At 47.4% G+C, this 18,827-nt stretch overlaps 1 protein-coding gene across 1 annotated transcript in view; it reads right to left on the bottom strand.

Annotated features, from left to right (window-relative positions):
• Positions 1-17,312, bottom strand: part of LOC116364152 (cGMP-specific 3',5'-cyclic phosphodiesterase-like) — a 51,026-nt gene extending 33,714 nt beyond the window's left edge. Inside the window, exons 1-8 of the mRNA XM_031817386.1 lie at positions 17,205-17,312; positions 15,052-15,371; positions 6,917-7,517; positions 6,406-6,573; positions 1,352-1,402; positions 1,179-1,246; positions 441-453; positions 267-356 (exon numbers count right to left, since the gene is read on the bottom strand). Coding sequence (XP_031673246.1) covers positions 267-356; positions 441-453; positions 1,179-1,246; positions 1,352-1,402; positions 6,406-6,573; positions 6,917-7,517; positions 15,052-15,371; positions 17,205-17,312 — 1,419 coding nt within the window. The remainder of the gene's footprint in view (positions 1-266; positions 357-440; positions 454-1,178; positions 1,247-1,351; positions 1,403-6,405; positions 6,574-6,916; positions 7,518-15,051; positions 15,372-17,204) is intronic.
• Positions 17,313-18,827: the final 1,515 nt, after the last annotated feature.

Genomic DNA, 18,827 nt, shown 5'->3' with positions numbered 1-18,827 from the left:
TAGAATGGTATGAGGGGAATAGGGTACACTACTTCTGTCTAGAATGGTCTGAGGGGAATAGGGTACACTACTTCTGTCTAGAATGGTCTGAAGGGAATAGGGTGTCTAGAATGGTATGAGGGGAATAGGGTGTCTAGAATGGTCTGAGGGGAATAGGGTACACTACTTCTGTCTAGAATGGTCTGAGGGGAATAGGGTACACTACTTCTGTCTAGAATGGTCTGAGGGGAATAGGGTGTCATTTGGGAGGTCTCCATGATGCTCACCTCCTGTCTACTGTTCTTAATCGGGACACTCAGGACACTCTTGAGTTTGAAACGTGCCGTCTGGTCCTCGTCTGTGGTGAACCTGGGGTCCTGGAGGAGAGACAACAACAAACCGTTTAAATGTTTTCTCCTCCCTTCTCCTCCTCCCCCCACCTCCCCCCACCTCCCCTCTACCTGAGGTAAACCACTGAGAGAGGGGGAGGGAGGAGGAGAAGGGAGGAGACACAGACCGTCCTCCTCCTCCCCCCCTCCCCCCTCCTCCCCCCTCCTCACCTCTACCTGAGGTAAACCACTGAGAGAGGGGGAGGGAGGAGGAGGAGGGAGGAGACCCAGACTGTCCTCCTCCTCCCCCCACCTCCCCTCTACCTGAGGTAAACCACAGAGAGGAGGAGGGAGGAGGAGGAGGGAGGAGACCCAGACTGTCCTCCTCCTCCCCCCACCTCCCCTCTACCTGAGGTAAACCACTGAGAGGAGACCCAGACTGTCCTCCTCCTCCCCCCCTCTACCTGAGGTAAACCACTGAGAGGAGACCCAGACCGTCCACCTCCTCCCCCCACCTCCCCTCTACCTGAGGTAAACCACTGAGAGGAGACCCAGACTGTCCTCCCCCTCCTCCCCTCTACCTGAGGTAAACCACTGAGAGAGGAGGATGGAGGAGGAGGAGGGAGGAGACCCAGACTGTCCTCCTCCTCCCCCCACCTCCCCTCTACCTGAGGTAAACCACTGAGAGGAGGAGGGAGGAGGAGGAGGGAGGAGACCCAGACTGTCCTCCTCCTCCCCCCACCTCCCCTCTACCTGAGGTAAACCACTGAGAGGAGACCCAGACTGTCCTCCTCCTCCCCCCCTCTACCTGAGGTAAACCACTGAGAGGAGACCCAGACCGTCCACCTCCTCCCCCCACCTCCCCTCTACCTGAGGTAAACCACTGAGAGGAGACCCAGACTGTCCTCCCCCTCCTCCCCTCTACCTGAGGTAAACCACTGAGAGAGGAGGATGGAGGAGGAGGAGGGAGGAGACACAGACCATCACCCTCCTCCCCCCACCTCCCCTTTAGCTGAGGTAAACCACTGAGAGGAGACACAGACCGTCCCTCTCCTCCCCCCTCCCCCCTCCTCCCCTCGACCTGAGGTAAACCACTGAGAGAGGGGGAGGGTGGAGGAGGAGGGAGGAGACACAGACCGTCCCCAGCTGGGGATTAGTTCTGATAAGTTACACTGATCTCTGGTTCATCAGGTTGAAATGACGGAGGAAGGAGAGAGGAAGGAGGAGGGAGATCGGGGTTCCCCTCTGTCTGTCTGTCTGTCTGTCTGTCTGTCTGTCTGTCACGTAGCCTAAAATCCTAAGAAAGAAATTGAGAAACCTGTCCAACCAAAAACATAGAGACCCAGAAACCCAAAGGCCTGAGCCTTCACTACGGTGAATCACTAAAACATAGAGCCCCAGAAACCCAACACAAGCCTTCACTACGGTGAATCACTAAAACATAGAGCCCCAGAAACCCAAAGGCCTGAGCCTTCACTACGGTGAATCACTAAAACATAGAGCCCCAGAAACCCAAAGGCCTGAGCCTTCACTACGGTGAATCACTAAAACATAGAGCCCCAGAAACCCAAAGGCCTGAGCCTTCACTATGGTGAATCACTAAAACATAGAGCCCCAGAAACCCAAAGGCCTGAGCCTTCACTACGGTGAATCACTAAAACATAGAGCCCCAGAAACCCAAAGGCCTGAGCCTTCACTACGGTGAATCACTAAAACATAGAGCCCCAGAAACCCAAAGGCCTGAGCCTTCACTACGGTGAATCACTAAAACATAGAGCCCCAGAAACCCAAAGGCCTGAGCCTTCACTACGGTGAATCACTAAAACATAGAGCCCCAGAAACCCAAAGGCCTGAGCCTTCACTACGGTGAATCACTAAAACATAGAGCCCCAGAAACCCAAAGGCCTGAGCCTTCACTACGGTGAATCACTAAAACATAGAGCCCCAGAAACCCAAAGGCCTGAGCCTTCACTACGGTGAATCACTAAAACATAGAGCCCCAGAAACCCAAAGGCCTGAGCCTTCACTACGGTGAATCACTAAAACATAGAGCCCCAGAAACCCAAAGGCCTGAGCCTTCACTACGGTGAATCACTAAAACATAGAGCCCCAGAAACCCAACACAAGCCTTCACTACGGTGAATCACTAAAACATAGAGCCCCAGAAACCCAAAGGCCTGAGCCTTCACTACGGTGAATCACTTAAACATAGAGCCCCAGAAACCCAAAGGCCTGAGCCTTCACTACGGTGAATCACTAAAACATAGAGCCCCAGAAACCCAAAGGCTTGAGCCTTCACTACGGTGAATCACTAAAACATAGAGCCCCAGAAACCCAAAGGCCTGAGCCTTCACTACGGTGAATCACTAAAACATAGAGCCCCAGAAACCCAAAGGCTTGAGCCTTCACTACGGTGAATCACTAAAACATAGAGCCCCAGAAACCCAAAGGCCTGAGCCTTCACTACGGTGAATCACTAAAACATAGAGCCCCAGAAACCCAAAGGCCTGAGCCTTCACTACGGTGAATCACTAAAACATAGAGCCCCAGAAACCCAAAGGCCTGAGCCTTCACTACGGTGAATCACTAAAACATAGAGCCCCAGAAACCCAAAGGCCTGAGCCTTCACTACGGTGAATCACTAAAACATAGAGCCCCAGAAACCCAACACAAGCCTTCACTACGGTGAATCACTAAAACATAGAGCCCCAGAAACCCAAAGGCCTGAGCCTTCACTACGGTGAATCACTTAAACATAGAGCCCCAGAAACCCAAAGGCCTGAGCCTTCACTACGGTGAATCACTAAAACATAGAGCCCCAGAAACCCAAAGGCTTGAGCCTTCACTACGGTGAATCACTAAAACGTAGAGCCCCAGAAACCCAAAGGCCTGAGCCTTCACTACGGTGAATCACTAAAACATAGAGCCCCAGAAACCCAAAGGCTTGAGCCTTCACTACGGTGAATCACTAAAACATAGAGCCCCAGAAACCCAAAGGCCTGAGCCTTCACTACGGTGAATCACTAAAACATAAGCCCCAGAAACCCAAAGGCCTGAGCCTTCACTACGGTGAATCACTAAAACACAACAGAAATTCACTACGGAAGAAGAAAGAACAGGACGTCAGAAACCAGCTCAATGTATCTGAAGAATCCAGACTCTCTCACCCAGAGGGATTTACAGTAGTGAGTCATTTATCAGACTCTCTCACCCAGAGAGATTTACAGTAGTGAGTCATTTATCAGACTCTCTCACCCAGAGGGATTTACAGTAGTGAGTCATTTATCAGACTCTCTCACCCAGAGGGATTTACAGTAGTGAGTCATTTATCAGACTCTCTCACCCAGAGGGATTTACAGTAGTGAGTCATTTATCAGATGCTCAAACCCAAAGGGATTTACAGTAGTGAGTCATTTATCAGACTCTCTCACCCAGAGAGATTTACCGTAGTGAGTCATTTATCAGACTCTCTCACCCAGAGAGATTTACAGTAGTGAGTCATTTATCAGAGTCTCTCACCCAGAGGGATTTACAGTAGTGAGTCATTTATCAGACTCTCTCACCCAGAGAGATTTACAGTAGTGAGTCATTTATCAGACTCTCTCACCCAGAGGGATTTACAGTAGTGAGTCATTTATCAGACTCTCTCACCCAGAGGGATTTACAGTAGTGAGTCATTTATCAGACTCTCTCACCCAGAGGGATTTACAGTAGTGAGTCATTTATCAGACTCTCTCACCCAGAGGGATTTACAGTAGTGAGTCATTTATCAGACTCTCTCACCCAGAGAGATTTACAGTAGTGAGTCATTTATCAGAGTCTCTCACCCAGAGGGATTTACAGTAGTGAGTCATTTATCAGACTCTCTCACCCAGAGAGATTTACAGTAGTGAGTCATTTATCAGATGCTCAAACCCAGAGGGATTTACAGTAGTGAGTCATTTATCAGACTCTCTCACCCAGAGAGATTTACAGTAGTGAGTCATTTATCAGACTCTCTCACCCAGAGAGATTTACAGTAGTGAGTCATTTATCAGACTCTCTCACCCAGAGAGATTTACAGTAGTGAGTCATTTATCAGACTCTCTCACCCAGAGAGATTTACAGTAGTGAGTCATTTATCAGACTCTCTCACCCAGAGAGATTTACAGTAGTGAGTCATTTATCAGACTCTCTCACCCAGAGAGATTTACAGTAGTGAGACATTTATCAGACTCTCTCACCCAGAGAGATTTACAGTAGTGAGTCATTTATCAGACTCTCTCACCCAGAGAGATTTACAGTAGTGAGTCATTTATCCGACTCTCTCACCCAGAGAGATTTACAGTAGTGAGTCATTTATCAGACTCTCTCACCCAGAGAGATTTACAGTAGTGAGACATTTATCAGACTCTCTCACCCAGAGAGATTTACAGTAGTGAGTCATTTATCAGACTCTCTCACCCAGAGAGATTTACAGTAGTGAGACATTTATCAGACTCTCTCACCCAGAGAGATTTACAGTAGTGAGTCATTTATCAGACTCTCTCACCCAGAGAGATTTACAGTAGTGAGTGTAGACATGATCAAATACAAATCTTAGAATCAACTATTAAAGACGACCAGAACCCACTGGATTCTCCAATTACATTGGATGAACTACAGGACAAAATACAAACCCTCCAACCCAAAAAGGCCTGTGGTGTTGACAGTATCCTAAATTAAATGATAAAATATACATACCACAAATTCCAATTGGCTATACTAAAACTCTTTAACATCATCCTTAGCTCTGGCATATTCCCCAATATTTGGAACCAAGGACTGATCACCCCATTCCACAAAAGTGGAGACAAATTTGACCCCCAATAACTACCGTGGGATATGCGTCAACAGTAACCAGTAACCAAATGTCAAATTGGCTTCTTACCAAATCTTACCAAATTACCGTACGACAGACCACGTATTCACCCTAAATGAGAAACAAACAAAACAAAACAAAGGCAAAGTCTTCTCATGCTTTGTTGATTTCAAAAAAGCCTTCAACTCAATTTGGGATGAGGATCTGCTATACAAATGGATGGAAAGTGGAAAGCTTCGACTATGTACAGACTCAGTGAGCATAGCCTTGCTATTGAGAAAGGCCGCCGTAGGCAGACATGGCTCTCAAGAGAAGACAGGCTATGTACAGACTCAGTGAACACAGCCTTGCTATTGAGAAAGGCTGTCGTAGACAGACAGGCTAAGTACAGACTCAGTGAGCATAGCCTTGCTATTGAGAAAGGCCGCCGTAGGCAGACATGGCTCTCAAGAGAAGACAGGCTATGTACAGACTCAGTGAACATAGCCTTGCTATTGAGAAAGGCTGTCGTAGACAGACAGGCTATGTACAGACTCAGTGAGCATAGCCTTGCTATTGAGAAAGGCCGCCGTAGGCAGACATGGCTCTCAAGAGAAGACAGGCTATGTACAGACTCAGCGAGCATAGCCTTGCTACTTAGAAAGGCCGCCATAGGCAGACATGGCTCTCAAGAGAAGACGGGCTATGTACAGACTCAGTGAGCATAGCCTTGCTATTGAGAAAGGCCGCCGTAGGCAGACATGGCTCTCAAGAGAAGACAGGCTATGTGCTCACTGCCCACAAAATGAGGTGGAAACTGAGCTGCACTTCCTAACCTCCTGCCCAATGTATGACCATATTAGAGACACATATTTCCCTCAGATTACACAGACCCACAAAGAATTTGAAAACAAATCCAATTTTGATAAACTCCCATATCTACTGGGTGAAATTCCACAGTGTGACATCACAGCAGCAAGATGTGTGACCTGTTGCCACGAGAAAAGGGCAACCAGTGAAGAACAAACACCATTGTAAATACAACCCATATTTATGTTTATTGATTTATTCTCCCTTGTGTCCTTTAACTATTCGCACATCGTTACAACACTGTATATATATATAATATGACATTTTAAATGTCTTTATTATTGTGGGACTTTTGTGAGTCTAATGTTTACTGTTAATTTGATTGTTTATTTCACTATTTTATCTATTTCACTCCCATACAAATAAAGCCCATTGAATTGAGTTGAGAGAGAAGTAGACATTGTTTACCTCACAGACGTCTCCTGTCATGTTCATGGGCATCCCTGTAGCAACTACATATCCCAGGATGCCCTTCACCAGCTCCTGGTGGGCATGGTTGCTGGAAGACTCTTCCCTCACGCAGCCCGGCGTCGTCAGGGAAACCACCTGGACCAATCGCCTACATCCATCCTGGTCCTGGAGGAACAACAGAAAGAATCAATCAACTAATCAATGAATCAACCAACCAATCATTAAGCCAATCAACCAGCCAATCAATGAATCAATAAATGTAATTCAATCATTATATCAATCAACCAACTAATCAATGAATCAACCAACCAATCATCAAGCCAATCAACCAGCCAATCAATGAATCAATAAATGTAATTCAATCATTATATCAATCAACCAACTAATCAATGAATCAACCAACCAATCATCAAGCCAATCAACCAGCCAATCAATCAACCAACCAATCAATCAACCAGCCAATCAATGAATCAGTCAACCAGCCATAGGGAGCTAACAGGGGTAGTACCTGTCGGAGCAGAGACAGAGAGCAGCGTTCTGCCCACACCACCTCTATAGCATGTTGCAGGGCCCCCTGGCAGAGCTCCGCCACAGAGCCTCTCCTCCCAGAGCCTCCAGCCAGTATCTTCATCATCCAGTCACAGCCCTCACCTCGCCCACAAGGCTCAGCTCGCCCACAAGGCTCAGCTCGCCCACAAGGCTCACCTCGCCCACAGAATCTAGTCCTCCTCGGAGAGCGGGGTGAAGAGCGGGGTGAAGAGCGGGGTGAGGAGCGGGGTGAGCTGGGTGAGTGGGGACAGCGAAGGGAGCGAGAAGAAACTGTGGAGTGGGGGGAGCGAGGGGTACGGGGGGAGCAACTGCCCGCCTTCTCGAGGGTGAGGGGGTCACCCCACTGGGGGGTGGAAAGGGTAGAGGTCTGGTGAGGGGGGGTTTGGGGCAGGGAGGGGATGGAGGTGGAGATCCGGAGGGAGGGGCTGGACAGGGGGAAGGAGTCCCGGCCGCGGCCCAGGAGGAGAATGCTGGAGCTGGGGTCGGACGGAGACCTGCTGGGCCTTCTGGAGGTCTGAGGAGAGGGTAGCGTCTCCACGAACCAGCCTCCCACCATCTCCCTGACACACACACACACACAGTGTATCTTAATGACAGCACTACATAGCTGTACCCATGTATCAACTCATCATTAAACCATTAATTACTGGAATCAGGTGTGTAGTGCTAGGGCAAAAATACCAGGATGAAGGAACACTACCCTATATAGAGCACTATTTAGACCAGGATGAGGAAACACTGCCCTATATAGAGTACTATTTAGACCAGGATGTAGAAACACTGCCCTACTGTATATAGAGCACTATTTAGACCAGGATGAGGAAACACTGCCCTACTGTATATAGAGCACTATTTAGACCAGGATGAGGAAACACTGCCCTACTGTATATAGAGCACTATTTAGACCAGGATGTAGAAACACTGCCCTACTGTATATAGAGCACTATTTAGACCAGGATGTAGATACACTGCCCTACTGTATATAGAGCACTATTTAGACCAGGATGAGGAAACACTGCCCTACTGTATATAGAGCACTATTTAGACCAGGATGAAGAAACACTGCCCTATATAGAGCACTATTTAGACCAGGATGAGGAAACACTGCCCTACTGTATATAGAGCACTATTTAGACCTGGATGAAGAAACACTGCCCTACTGTATATAGAGCACTATTTAGACCTGGATGAAGAAACACTGCCCTACTGTATATAGAGCACTATTTAGACCAGGATGTAGAAACACAGCCCTATATAGAGCACTATTTAGACCAGGATGAGGAAACACTGCCCTATATAGAGCACTATTTAGACCAGGATGAGGAAACACTGCCCTACTGTATATAGAGCACTATTTAGACCAGGATGTAGAAACACAGCCCTATATAGAGCACTATTTAGACCAGGATGAGGAAACACTGCCCTATATAGAGCACTATTTAGACCAGGATGAAGATACACTGCCCTACTGTATATAGAGCACTATTTAGACCAGGATGAAGATACACTGCCCTACTGTATATAGAGCACTATTTAGACCAGGATGAAGAAACACTGCCCTATATAGAGTACTATTTAGACCAGGATGAGGAAACACTGCCCGATATAGAGTACTATTTAGACCAGGATGTAGAAACACTGCCCTATATAGAGCACTATTTAGACCAGGATGAAGATACACTGCCCTACTGTATATAGAGTACTATTTAGACCAGGATGGGGAAACACTGCCCTATATAGAGCACTATTTAGACCAGGATGTAGAAACACTGCCCTACTGTATATAGAGCACTATTTAGACCAGGATGAGGGAACACTGCCCTACTGTATATAGAGCACTATTTAGACCAGGATGAAGAAACACTGCCCTACTGTATATAGAGCACTATTTAGACCAGGATGTAGAAACACTGCCCTACTGTATATAGAGCACTATTTAGACCAGGATGTAGAAACACTGCCCTACTGTATATAGAGCACTATTTAGACCAGGATGTAGAAACACTGCCCTATATAGAGTACTATTTAGACCAGGATGAAGATACACTGCCCTACTGTATATAGAGCACTATTTAGACCAGGATGAGGAAACACTGCCCTATATAGAGCACTATTTAGACCAGGATGAGGAAACACTGCCCGATATAGAGTACTATTTAGACCAGGATGTAGAAACACTGCCCTACTGTATATAGAGCACTATTTAGACCAGGATGAGGAAACACTGCCCTACTGTATATAGAGTACTATTTAGACCAGGATGTAGGAACACTGCCCTATATAGAGCACTATTTAGACCAGGATGAGGGAACACTGCCCTATATAGAGCACTATTTAGACCAGGATGGGGAAACACTGCCCTATATAGAGCACTATTTAGACCAGGATGAGGAAACACTGCCCTACTGTATATAGAGCACTATTTAGACCAGGATGTAGATACACTGCCCTATATAGAGCACTATTTAGACCAGGATGAAGGAACACTACCCTATATAGAGCACTATTTAGACCAGGATGAGGAAACACTGCCCTACTGTATATAGAGCACTATTTAGACCAGGATGAAGAAACACTGCCCTATATAGAGCACTATTTAGACCAGGATGTAGAAACACTGCCCTATATAGAGCACTATTTAGACCAGGATGAGGAAACACTGCCCTACTGTATATAGAGCACTATTTAGACCAGGATGTAGATACACTGCCCTATATAGAGCGCTATTTAGACCAGGATGAAGGAACACTACCCTATATAGAGCACTATTTAGACCAGGATGTAGAAACACTGCCCTATATAGAGCACTATTTAGACCAGGATGTAGAAACACTGCCCTACTGTATATAGAGCACTATTTAGACCAGGATGAAGAAACACTGCCCTACTGTATATAGAGCACTATTTAGACCAGGATGTAGAAACACTGCCCTACTGTATATAGAGCACTATTTAGACCAGGATGTAGAAACACTGCCCTACTGTATATAGAGCACTATTTAGACCTGGATGAAGAAACACTGCCCTACTGTATATAGAGCACTATTTAGACCAGGATGTAGAAACACTGCCCTACTGTATATAGAGTACTATTTAGACCAGGATGTAGAAACACTGCCCTACTGTATATAGAGCACTATTTAGACCAGGATGAAGAAACACTGCCCTATATAGAGTACTATTTAGACCAGGATGAGGAAACACTGCCCGATATAGAGTACTATTTAGACCAGGATGTAGAAACACTGCCCTATATAGAGCACTATTTAGACCAGGATGAAGATACACTGCCCTATATAGAGTACTATTTAGACCAGGATGAGGAAACACTGCCCTATATAGAGCACTATTTAGACCAGGATGAAGATACACTGCCCTATATAGAGTACTATTCGGACCAGGGTGAGGAAACACTGCCCTATATAGAGCACTATTTAGACCAGGATGTAGAAACACTGCCCTACTGTATATGGAGCACTATTTAGACCAGGATGAGGGAACACTGCCCTACTGTATATAGAGCACTATTTAGACCAGGATGAAGAAACACTGCCCTACTGTATATAGAGCACTATTTAGACCTGGATGAGGAAACACTGCCCTATATAGAGCACTATTTAGACCAGGATGAGGAAACACTGCCCGATATAGAGTACTATTTAGACCAGGATGTAGAAACACTGCCCTATATAGAGCACTATTTAGACCAGGATGTAGAAACACTGCCCTACTGTATATAGAGCACTATTTAGACCAGGATGTAGAAACACTGCCCTATATAGAGCACTATTTAGACCCGGATGAGGAAACACTGCCCTACTGTATATAGAGCACTATTTAGACCAGGATGTAGATACACTGCCCTATATAGAGCACTATTTAGACCAGGATGAAGGAACACTACCCTATATAGAGTACTATTTAGACCAGGATGTAGAAACACTGCCCTATATAGAGCACTATTTAGACCAGGATGTAGAAACACTGCCCTACTGTATATAGAGCACTATTTAGACCAGGATGTAGAAACACTGCCCTACTGTATATAGAGCACTATTTAGACCTGGATGAAGAAACACTGCCCTACTGTATATAGAGCACTATTTAGACCAGGATGAGGAAACACTGCCCTACTGTATATAGATCACTATTTAGACCAGGATGTAGAAACACTGCCCTACTGTATATAGAGCACTATTTAGACCAGGATGAGGAAACACTGCCCTATATAGAGCACTATTTAGACCAGGATGAAGGAACACTGCCCTACTGTATATAGAGCACTATTTAGACCAGGATGTAGAAACACTGCCCTATATAGAGCACTATTTAGACCTGGATGTAGAAACACTGCCCTACTGTATATAGAGCACTATTTAGACCAGGATGAAGAAACACTGCCCTATATAGAGTACTATTTAGACCAGGATGAGGAAACACTGCCCGATATAGAGTACTATTTAGACCAGGATGTAGAAACACTGTCCTATATAGAGCACTATTTAGACCAGGATGAAGATACACTGCCCTATATAGAGCACTATTTAGACCAGGATGAAGATACACTGCCCTACTGTATATAGAGCACTATTTAGACCAGGATGAAGAAACACTGCCCTATATAGAGTACTATTTAGACCAGGATGAGGAAACACTGCCCGATATAGAGTACTATTTAGACCAGGATGTAGAAACACTGCCCTACTGTATATAGAGCACTATTTAGACCAGGATGTAGAAACACTGCCCTACTGTATATAGAGCACTATTTAGACCAGGATGAGGGAACACTGCCCTACTGTATATAGAGCACTATTTAGACCAGGATGAAGAAACACTGCCCTACTGTATATAGAGCACTATTTAGACCAGGATGAGGAAACACTGCCCGATATAGAGTACTATTTAGACCAGGATGTAGAAACACTGCCCTACTGTATATAGAGCACTATTTAGACCAGGATGAGGAAACACTGCCCTACTGTATATAGAGTACTATTTAGACCAGGATGTAGGAACACTGCCCTATATAGAGCACTATTTAGACCAGGATGAGGAAAGACTGCCCTATATAGAGCACTATTTAGACCAGGATGAGGAAACACTGCCCTACTGTATATAGAGCACTATTTAGACCAGGATGTAGAAACACTGCCCTACTGTATATAGAGCACTATTTAGACCAGGATGAGGAAACACTGCCCTACTGTATATAGAGCACTATTTAGACCAGGATGTAGAAACACTGCCCTACTGTATATAGAGCACTATTTAGACCAGGATGTAGAAACACTGCCCTACTGTATATAGAGCACTATTTAGACCAGGATGTAGAAACACTGCCCTATATAGAGCACTATTTAGACCAGGATGAGGAAACACTGCCCTACTGTATATAGAGCACTATTTAGACCAGGATGTAGATACACTGCCCTATATAGAGCACTATTTAGACCAGGATGAAGGAACACTACCCTATATAGAGCACTATTTAGACCAGGATGAGGAAACACTGCCCTACTGTATATAGAGCACTATTTAGACCAGGATGAAGAAACACTGCCCTATATAGAGCACTATTTAGACCAGGATGTAGAAACACTGCCCTATATAGAGCACTATTTAGACCAGGATGAGGAAACACTGCCCTACTGTATATGGAGCACTATTTAGACCAGGATGTAGATACACTGCCCTATATAGAGCACTATTTAGACCAGGATGAAGGAACACTACCCTATATAGAGCACTATTTAGACCAGGATGAGGAAACACTGCCCTACTGTATATAGAGCACTATTTAGACCAGGATGAAGAAACACTGCCCTATATAGAGCACTATTTAGACCAGGATGTAGAAACACTGCCCTATATAGAGCACTATTTAGACCAGGATGTAGAAACACTGCCCTACTGTATATAGAGCACTATTTAGACCTGGATGAAGAAACACTGCCCTACTGTATATAGAGCACTATTTAGACCAGGATGTAGAAACACTGCCCTACTGTATATAGAGTACTATTTAGACCAGGATGTAGAAACACTGCCCTACTGTATATAGAGCACTATTTAGACCAGGATGAAGATACACTGCCCTACTGTATATAGAGCACTATTTAGACCAGGATGAAGAAACACTGCCCTATATAGAGTACTATTTAGACCAGGATGAGGAAACACTGCCCGATATAGAGTACTATTTAGACCAGGATGTAGAAACACTGCCCTATATAGAGCACTATTTAGACCAGGATGAAGATACACTGCCCTATATAGAGTACTATTTAGACCAGGATGAGGAAACACTGCCCTATATAGAGCACTATTTAGACCAGGATGTAGAAACACTGCCCTACTGTATATAGAGCACTATTTAGACCAGGATGAGGGAACACTGCCCTACTGTATATAGAGCACTATTTAGACCAGGATGAAGAAACACTGCCCTACTGTATATAGAGCACTATTTAGACCAGGATGAGGAAACACTGCCCTATATAGAGCACTATTTAGACCAGGATGAGGAAACACTGCCCGATATAGAGTACTATTTAGACCAGGATGTAGAAACACTGCCCTACTGTATATAGAGCACTATTTAGACCAGGATGAGGAAACACTGCCCTACTGTATATAGAGTACTATTTAGACCAGGATGTAGGAACACTGCCCTATATAGAGCACTATTTAGACCATGATGAGAAAACACTGCCCTATATAGAGCACTATTTAGACCAGGATGTAGAAACACTGCCCTACTGTATATAGAGCACTATTTAGACCAGGATGAGGAAACACTGCCCTACTGTATATAGAGCACTATTTAGACCAGGATGTAGAAACACTGCCCTACTGTATATAGAGCACTATTTAGACCAGGATGTAGAAACACTGCCCTACTGTATATAGAGCACTATTTAGACCAGGATGAGGGAACACTGCCCTACTGTATATAGAGCACTATTTAGACCAGGATGAAGAAACACTGCCCTACTGTATATAGAGCACTATTTAGACCAGGATGAGGAAACACTGCCCTATATAGAGCACTATTTAGACCAGGATGTAGAAACACTGCCCTACTGTATATAGAGCACTATTTAGACCAGGATGAGGGAACACTGCCCTACTGTATATAGAGCACTATTTAGACCAGGATGAAGAAACACTGCCCTACTGTATATAGAGCACTATTTAGACCAGGATGAGGAAACACTGCCCTATATAGAGCACTATTTAGACCAGGATGAGGAAACACTGCCCGATATAGAGTACTATTTAGACCAGGATGTAGAAACACTGCCCTACTGTATATAGAGCACTATTTAGACCAGGATGAGGAAACACTGCCCTACTGTATATAGAGTACTATTTAGACCAGGATGTAGGAACACTGCCCTATATAGAGCACTATTTAGACCATGATGAGAAAACACTGCCCTATATAGAGCACTATTTAGACCAGGATGTAGAAACACTGCCCTACTGTATATAGAGCACTATTTAGACCAGGATGAGGAAACACTGCCCTACTGTATATAGAGTACTATTTAGACCAGGATGTAGAAACACTGCCCTACTGTATATAGAGCACTATTTAGACCAGGATGTAGAAACACTGCCCTACTGTATATAGAGCACTATTTAGACCTGGATGAAGAAACACTGCCCTACTGTATATAGAGCACTATTTAGACCAGGATGTAGAAACACTGCCCTACTGTATATAGAGCACTATTTAGACCAGGATGAGGAAACACTGCCCTATATAGAGTACTATTTAGACCAGGATGAGGAAACACTGCCCTATATAGAGTACTATTTAGACCAGGATGAGGAAACACGGCCCTATATAGAGTACTATTTAGACCAGGATGTAGAAACACTGCCCTATATAGAGTACTATTTAGACCAGGATGTAGAAACACTGCCCTATATAGAGTACTATTTAGACCAGGATGTAGAAACACTGCCCTACTGTATATAGAGCACTATTTAGACCTGGATGAAAAAACACTGCCCTACTGTATATAGAGCACTATTTAGACCAGGATGAAGAAACACACTTTCAACATCTCATCAAGGTCTTACCTGGACGAGTGATCATCCAGCCAAACCTCCACCCTGTTGCTGTCCACTCCGCTCCCAAACCCCCATCGATGTGTCTTGGTCCGACGACTCCACAGCGGCGAGAAAAACCAACCTGCGCTGGTCACCGCGGGTTGTTCCCTTCCACCCGGGCAGGGAGAGTCGAAAGGAGAGGAAGTGTCGGGAGTCACTCCATCCGAGTCCATCTGCTCCTGCAGCGGTTCGGACTGGAGGCAGGGCATACCGTCCGACAAGTAGCTTGAAAACAGGTCCCTTAAACTCAGTTTGAGCGACGGGAGGCCACATCCATTCGGAATCAGAGACTGAGAACAACGTGGAGCAGAGGAAGTCTTGAGCCTACAGAGCACGCTCACGATTAGAGAGACAGACAGAGACAGAGACCGCTTTCAGAGCTCACCCATTATCCTATCAGCTATTGGAGAAACCCAGAGGGAGATATATTTAGGCTAACCTAATCCTGGAGGCATCGCCCAGGTGATTTATTCGGTAGGAACATTCAAGGAACGGATTAGCGGCCGATTTGGAGCTGGGACTATTAAGGACACTGAACCCCCAGGGTTCCCCGAGCCAGGCTTGGAATCCCTCCCCACGGTCCTCCCTCTCTCCCCGTCCTCTCCATGTTGGTCCTCCCTCTCTCCTCCTTCCTCTCCATGTTGGTCCTCCCTCTCTCCCCTTCCTCTCCATGTTGGCCCTCCCTCTCTCCCTCTCTCCCCCTTCCTCTCCATGTTGGTCCTCCCGCTCTCCCTCTCTCCCCCTTCCTCTCCATGTTGGTCCTCCCTCTCTCCCTCTCTCCCCCTTCCTCTCCATGTTGGTCCTCCCTCTCTCCCCCTTCCTCTCCATGTTGGTCCTCCCTCTCTCCCCCTTCCTCTCCATGTTGGTCCTCCCTCTCTCCCCTTCCTCTCCATGTTGGTCCTCCCTCTCTCCCCCTTCCTCTCCATGTTGGTCCTCCCTCTTTCTCCCCTCCCTCTCCATGTTGGTCCTCCCTCTCTTCCCTCCCTCTCCATGCTGATCCTCCCTCTCTCCCCTCTCTCTCCACGATGGTCCTCCCTCTCTCCCCTTCCTCTCCATGTTGGTCCTCCCTCTCTCCCCTCCCTCTCCACGATGGTCCTCCCTCTCTCCCCCTTCTTCTCCATGTTGGTCCTCCCTCTCTCCCCTTCCTCTCCACGTTGGTTCTCCCTCTCTCCCCCTTCCTCTCCACGTTGGTCCTCCCTCTCTACCCCTCCCTCTCCATGTTGGTCCTCCCTCCCCTCCCTCCCTCTCTCCCCTTCCTCTCCACGTTGGTCCTCCCTCTCTCCCCGTCCTCTCCACGTTGGTCCTCCCTCCCCTCCCTCCCTCTCTCCCCTTCCTCTCCACGTTGGTCCTCCCTCCCCTCCCTCCCTCTCTCCCCTTCCTCTCCATGTTGCTCCTCCCTCTCCCTCCCTCTCTCCCCCTTCCTCTCCACGTCGGTCCTCCCTCTCTCCCCCTTCCTCTCCATGTTGGTCCTCCCTCTCTCCCCCTTCCTCTCCATGTTGGTCCTCCCTCTCTCCCCCTTCCTCTCCATGTTGGTCCTCCCTCTCTCCCCCTTCCTCTCCATGTTGGTCCTCTCTCCCCCTTCCTCTCCATGTTGGTCCTCCCTCTCTCCCCTCCCTCTACACGATGGTCCTCCCTCTCTCCCCTTCCTCTCCATGTTGGTCCTCCCTCTCTCCCCCTTCCTCTCCATGTTGATCCTCCCTCTCTCCCCCTTCCTCTCCATGTTGGTCCTCCCTCTTTCCCCTTCCTCTCTCCCCCTTCCTCTCCATGTTGGTCCTCCCTCCCCTCCCTCCCTCTCTCCCCTTCCTCTCCATGTTGGTCCTCCCTCTCCATGTTGGTCCTCCCTCTCTCCCCTTCCTCTCCATGTTGGTCCTCCCTCTCTCCCCCTTCCTCTCCATGTTGGTCCTCCCTCTCTCCCCTTCCTCTCCATGTTGGTCCTCCCTCCCCTCCCTCCCTCTCTCCCCTTCCTCTCCATGTTGGTCCTCCCTCTCTCCCCCTTCCTCCCTCTCTCCCCCTTCCTCTCCATGTTGGTCCTCCCTCTCTCCCCCTTCCTCTCCATGTTGGTCCTCCCTCTCTCCCCCTTCCTCTCCATGTTGGTCCTCCCTCTCTCCCCTTCCTCTCCACACCTCCCCACTATGCTCCTCCTCTCCTCCCTCCTTCTCTCCCCTTCCGTTCCACACCTCCCCACTCTGCTCCTCCTCTCCTCCCCACTGCAGAAGGAAGCCCAGAATCATGACCTGAAGAGAGAGTTCTGGGTGACCATGGCAACAAGGACATGGTCAAGGTGGTGAGTTCTGGGTGACCATGGCAACAAGGACATGGTCAAGGTGGATCTATAATCTACTCTCCAGGAAGACTACAGATCTAGGATCAGCCTCTTACTCCCTCTACCAGACAGTCCTCTATCTCTCTCTCTAACAGACAGTCCTCTCTCTCTCCCTCTCTACCAGAAACCTCCCACATCCTGAATAGTGTCTCCCCCCAGGCTGTGACCCTCACCAACCGGCCACCTGGCCCATAGAGACTAAAGGACTACAACGTACATGCTTTATAGCGCATCAAGGCCACCCGGCCCATAGAGACTAAAGGACTACAACGTCCATGCTGCACAGCGCATCAAGGCCACCTGGCCCATAGAGACTAAAGGACTACAACGTCCATGCTGCACAGCGCATCAAGGCCACCTGGCCCATAGAGACTAAAGGACTACAACGTCCATGCTGCACAGCGCATCAAGGCCACCTGGCCCATAGAGACTAAAGGACTACAACGTCCATGCTGCACAGCGCATCAAGGCCACCTGGCCCATAGAGACTAAAGGACTACAACGTCCATGCTGCACAGCGCATCAAGGCCACCTGGCCCATAGAGACTAAAGGACTGCAACGTCCATGCTGCACAGCGCATCAAGGCCACCTGGCCCATAGAGACTAAAGGACTACAACGTCCATGCTGCACAGCGCATCAAGGCCACCTGGCCCATAGAGACTAAAGGACTACAACGTCCATGCTGCACAGCGCATCAAGGCCACCTGGCCCATAGAGACTAAAGGACTACAACGTCCATGCTGCACAGCGCATCAAGGCCACCTGGCCCATAGAGACTAAAGGACTACAACGTCCATGCTGCACAGCGCATCAAGGCCACCTGGCCCATAGAGACTAAAGGACTACAACGTCCATGCTGCACAGCGCATCAAGGCCACCTGGCCCATAGAGACTAAAGGACTACAACGTCCATGCTGCACAGCGCATCAAGGCCACCTGGCCCATAGAGACTAAAGGACTACAACGTCCATGCTGCACAGCGCATCAAGGCCACCTGGCCCATAGAGACTAAAGGACTACAACGTCCATGCTGCACAGCGCATCAAGGCCACCTGGCCCATAGAGACTAAAGGACTACAACGTCCATGCTGCACAGCGCATCAAGGCCACCTGGCCCATAGAGACTAAAGGACTACAACGTCCATGCTGCACAGCGCATCAAGGCCACCTGGCCCATAGAGACTAAAGGACTACAACGTCCATGCTGCACAGCGCATCAAGGCCACCTGGCCCATAGAGACTAAAGGACTACAACGTCCATGCTGCACAGCGCATCAAGGCCACCTGGCCCATAGATACTAAAGGACTACAACGTCCATGCTGCACAGCGCATCAAGGCCACCTGGCCCATAGAGACTAAAGGACTACAACGTCCATGCTGCACAGCGCATCAAGGCCACCTGGCCCATAGAGACTAAAGG

The sequence above is a fragment of the Oncorhynchus kisutch genome, unplaced genomic scaffold (genome assembly GCF_002021735.2).
Source record: "Oncorhynchus kisutch isolate 150728-3 unplaced genomic scaffold, Okis_V2 scaffold1010, whole genome shotgun sequence".
Taxonomy (NCBI): domain Eukaryota; kingdom Metazoa; phylum Chordata; class Actinopteri; order Salmoniformes; family Salmonidae; genus Oncorhynchus; species Oncorhynchus kisutch.
Note: the sequence above shows the minus strand (reverse complement) of the source record. Positions and strands in the feature narration are given on the sequence as shown.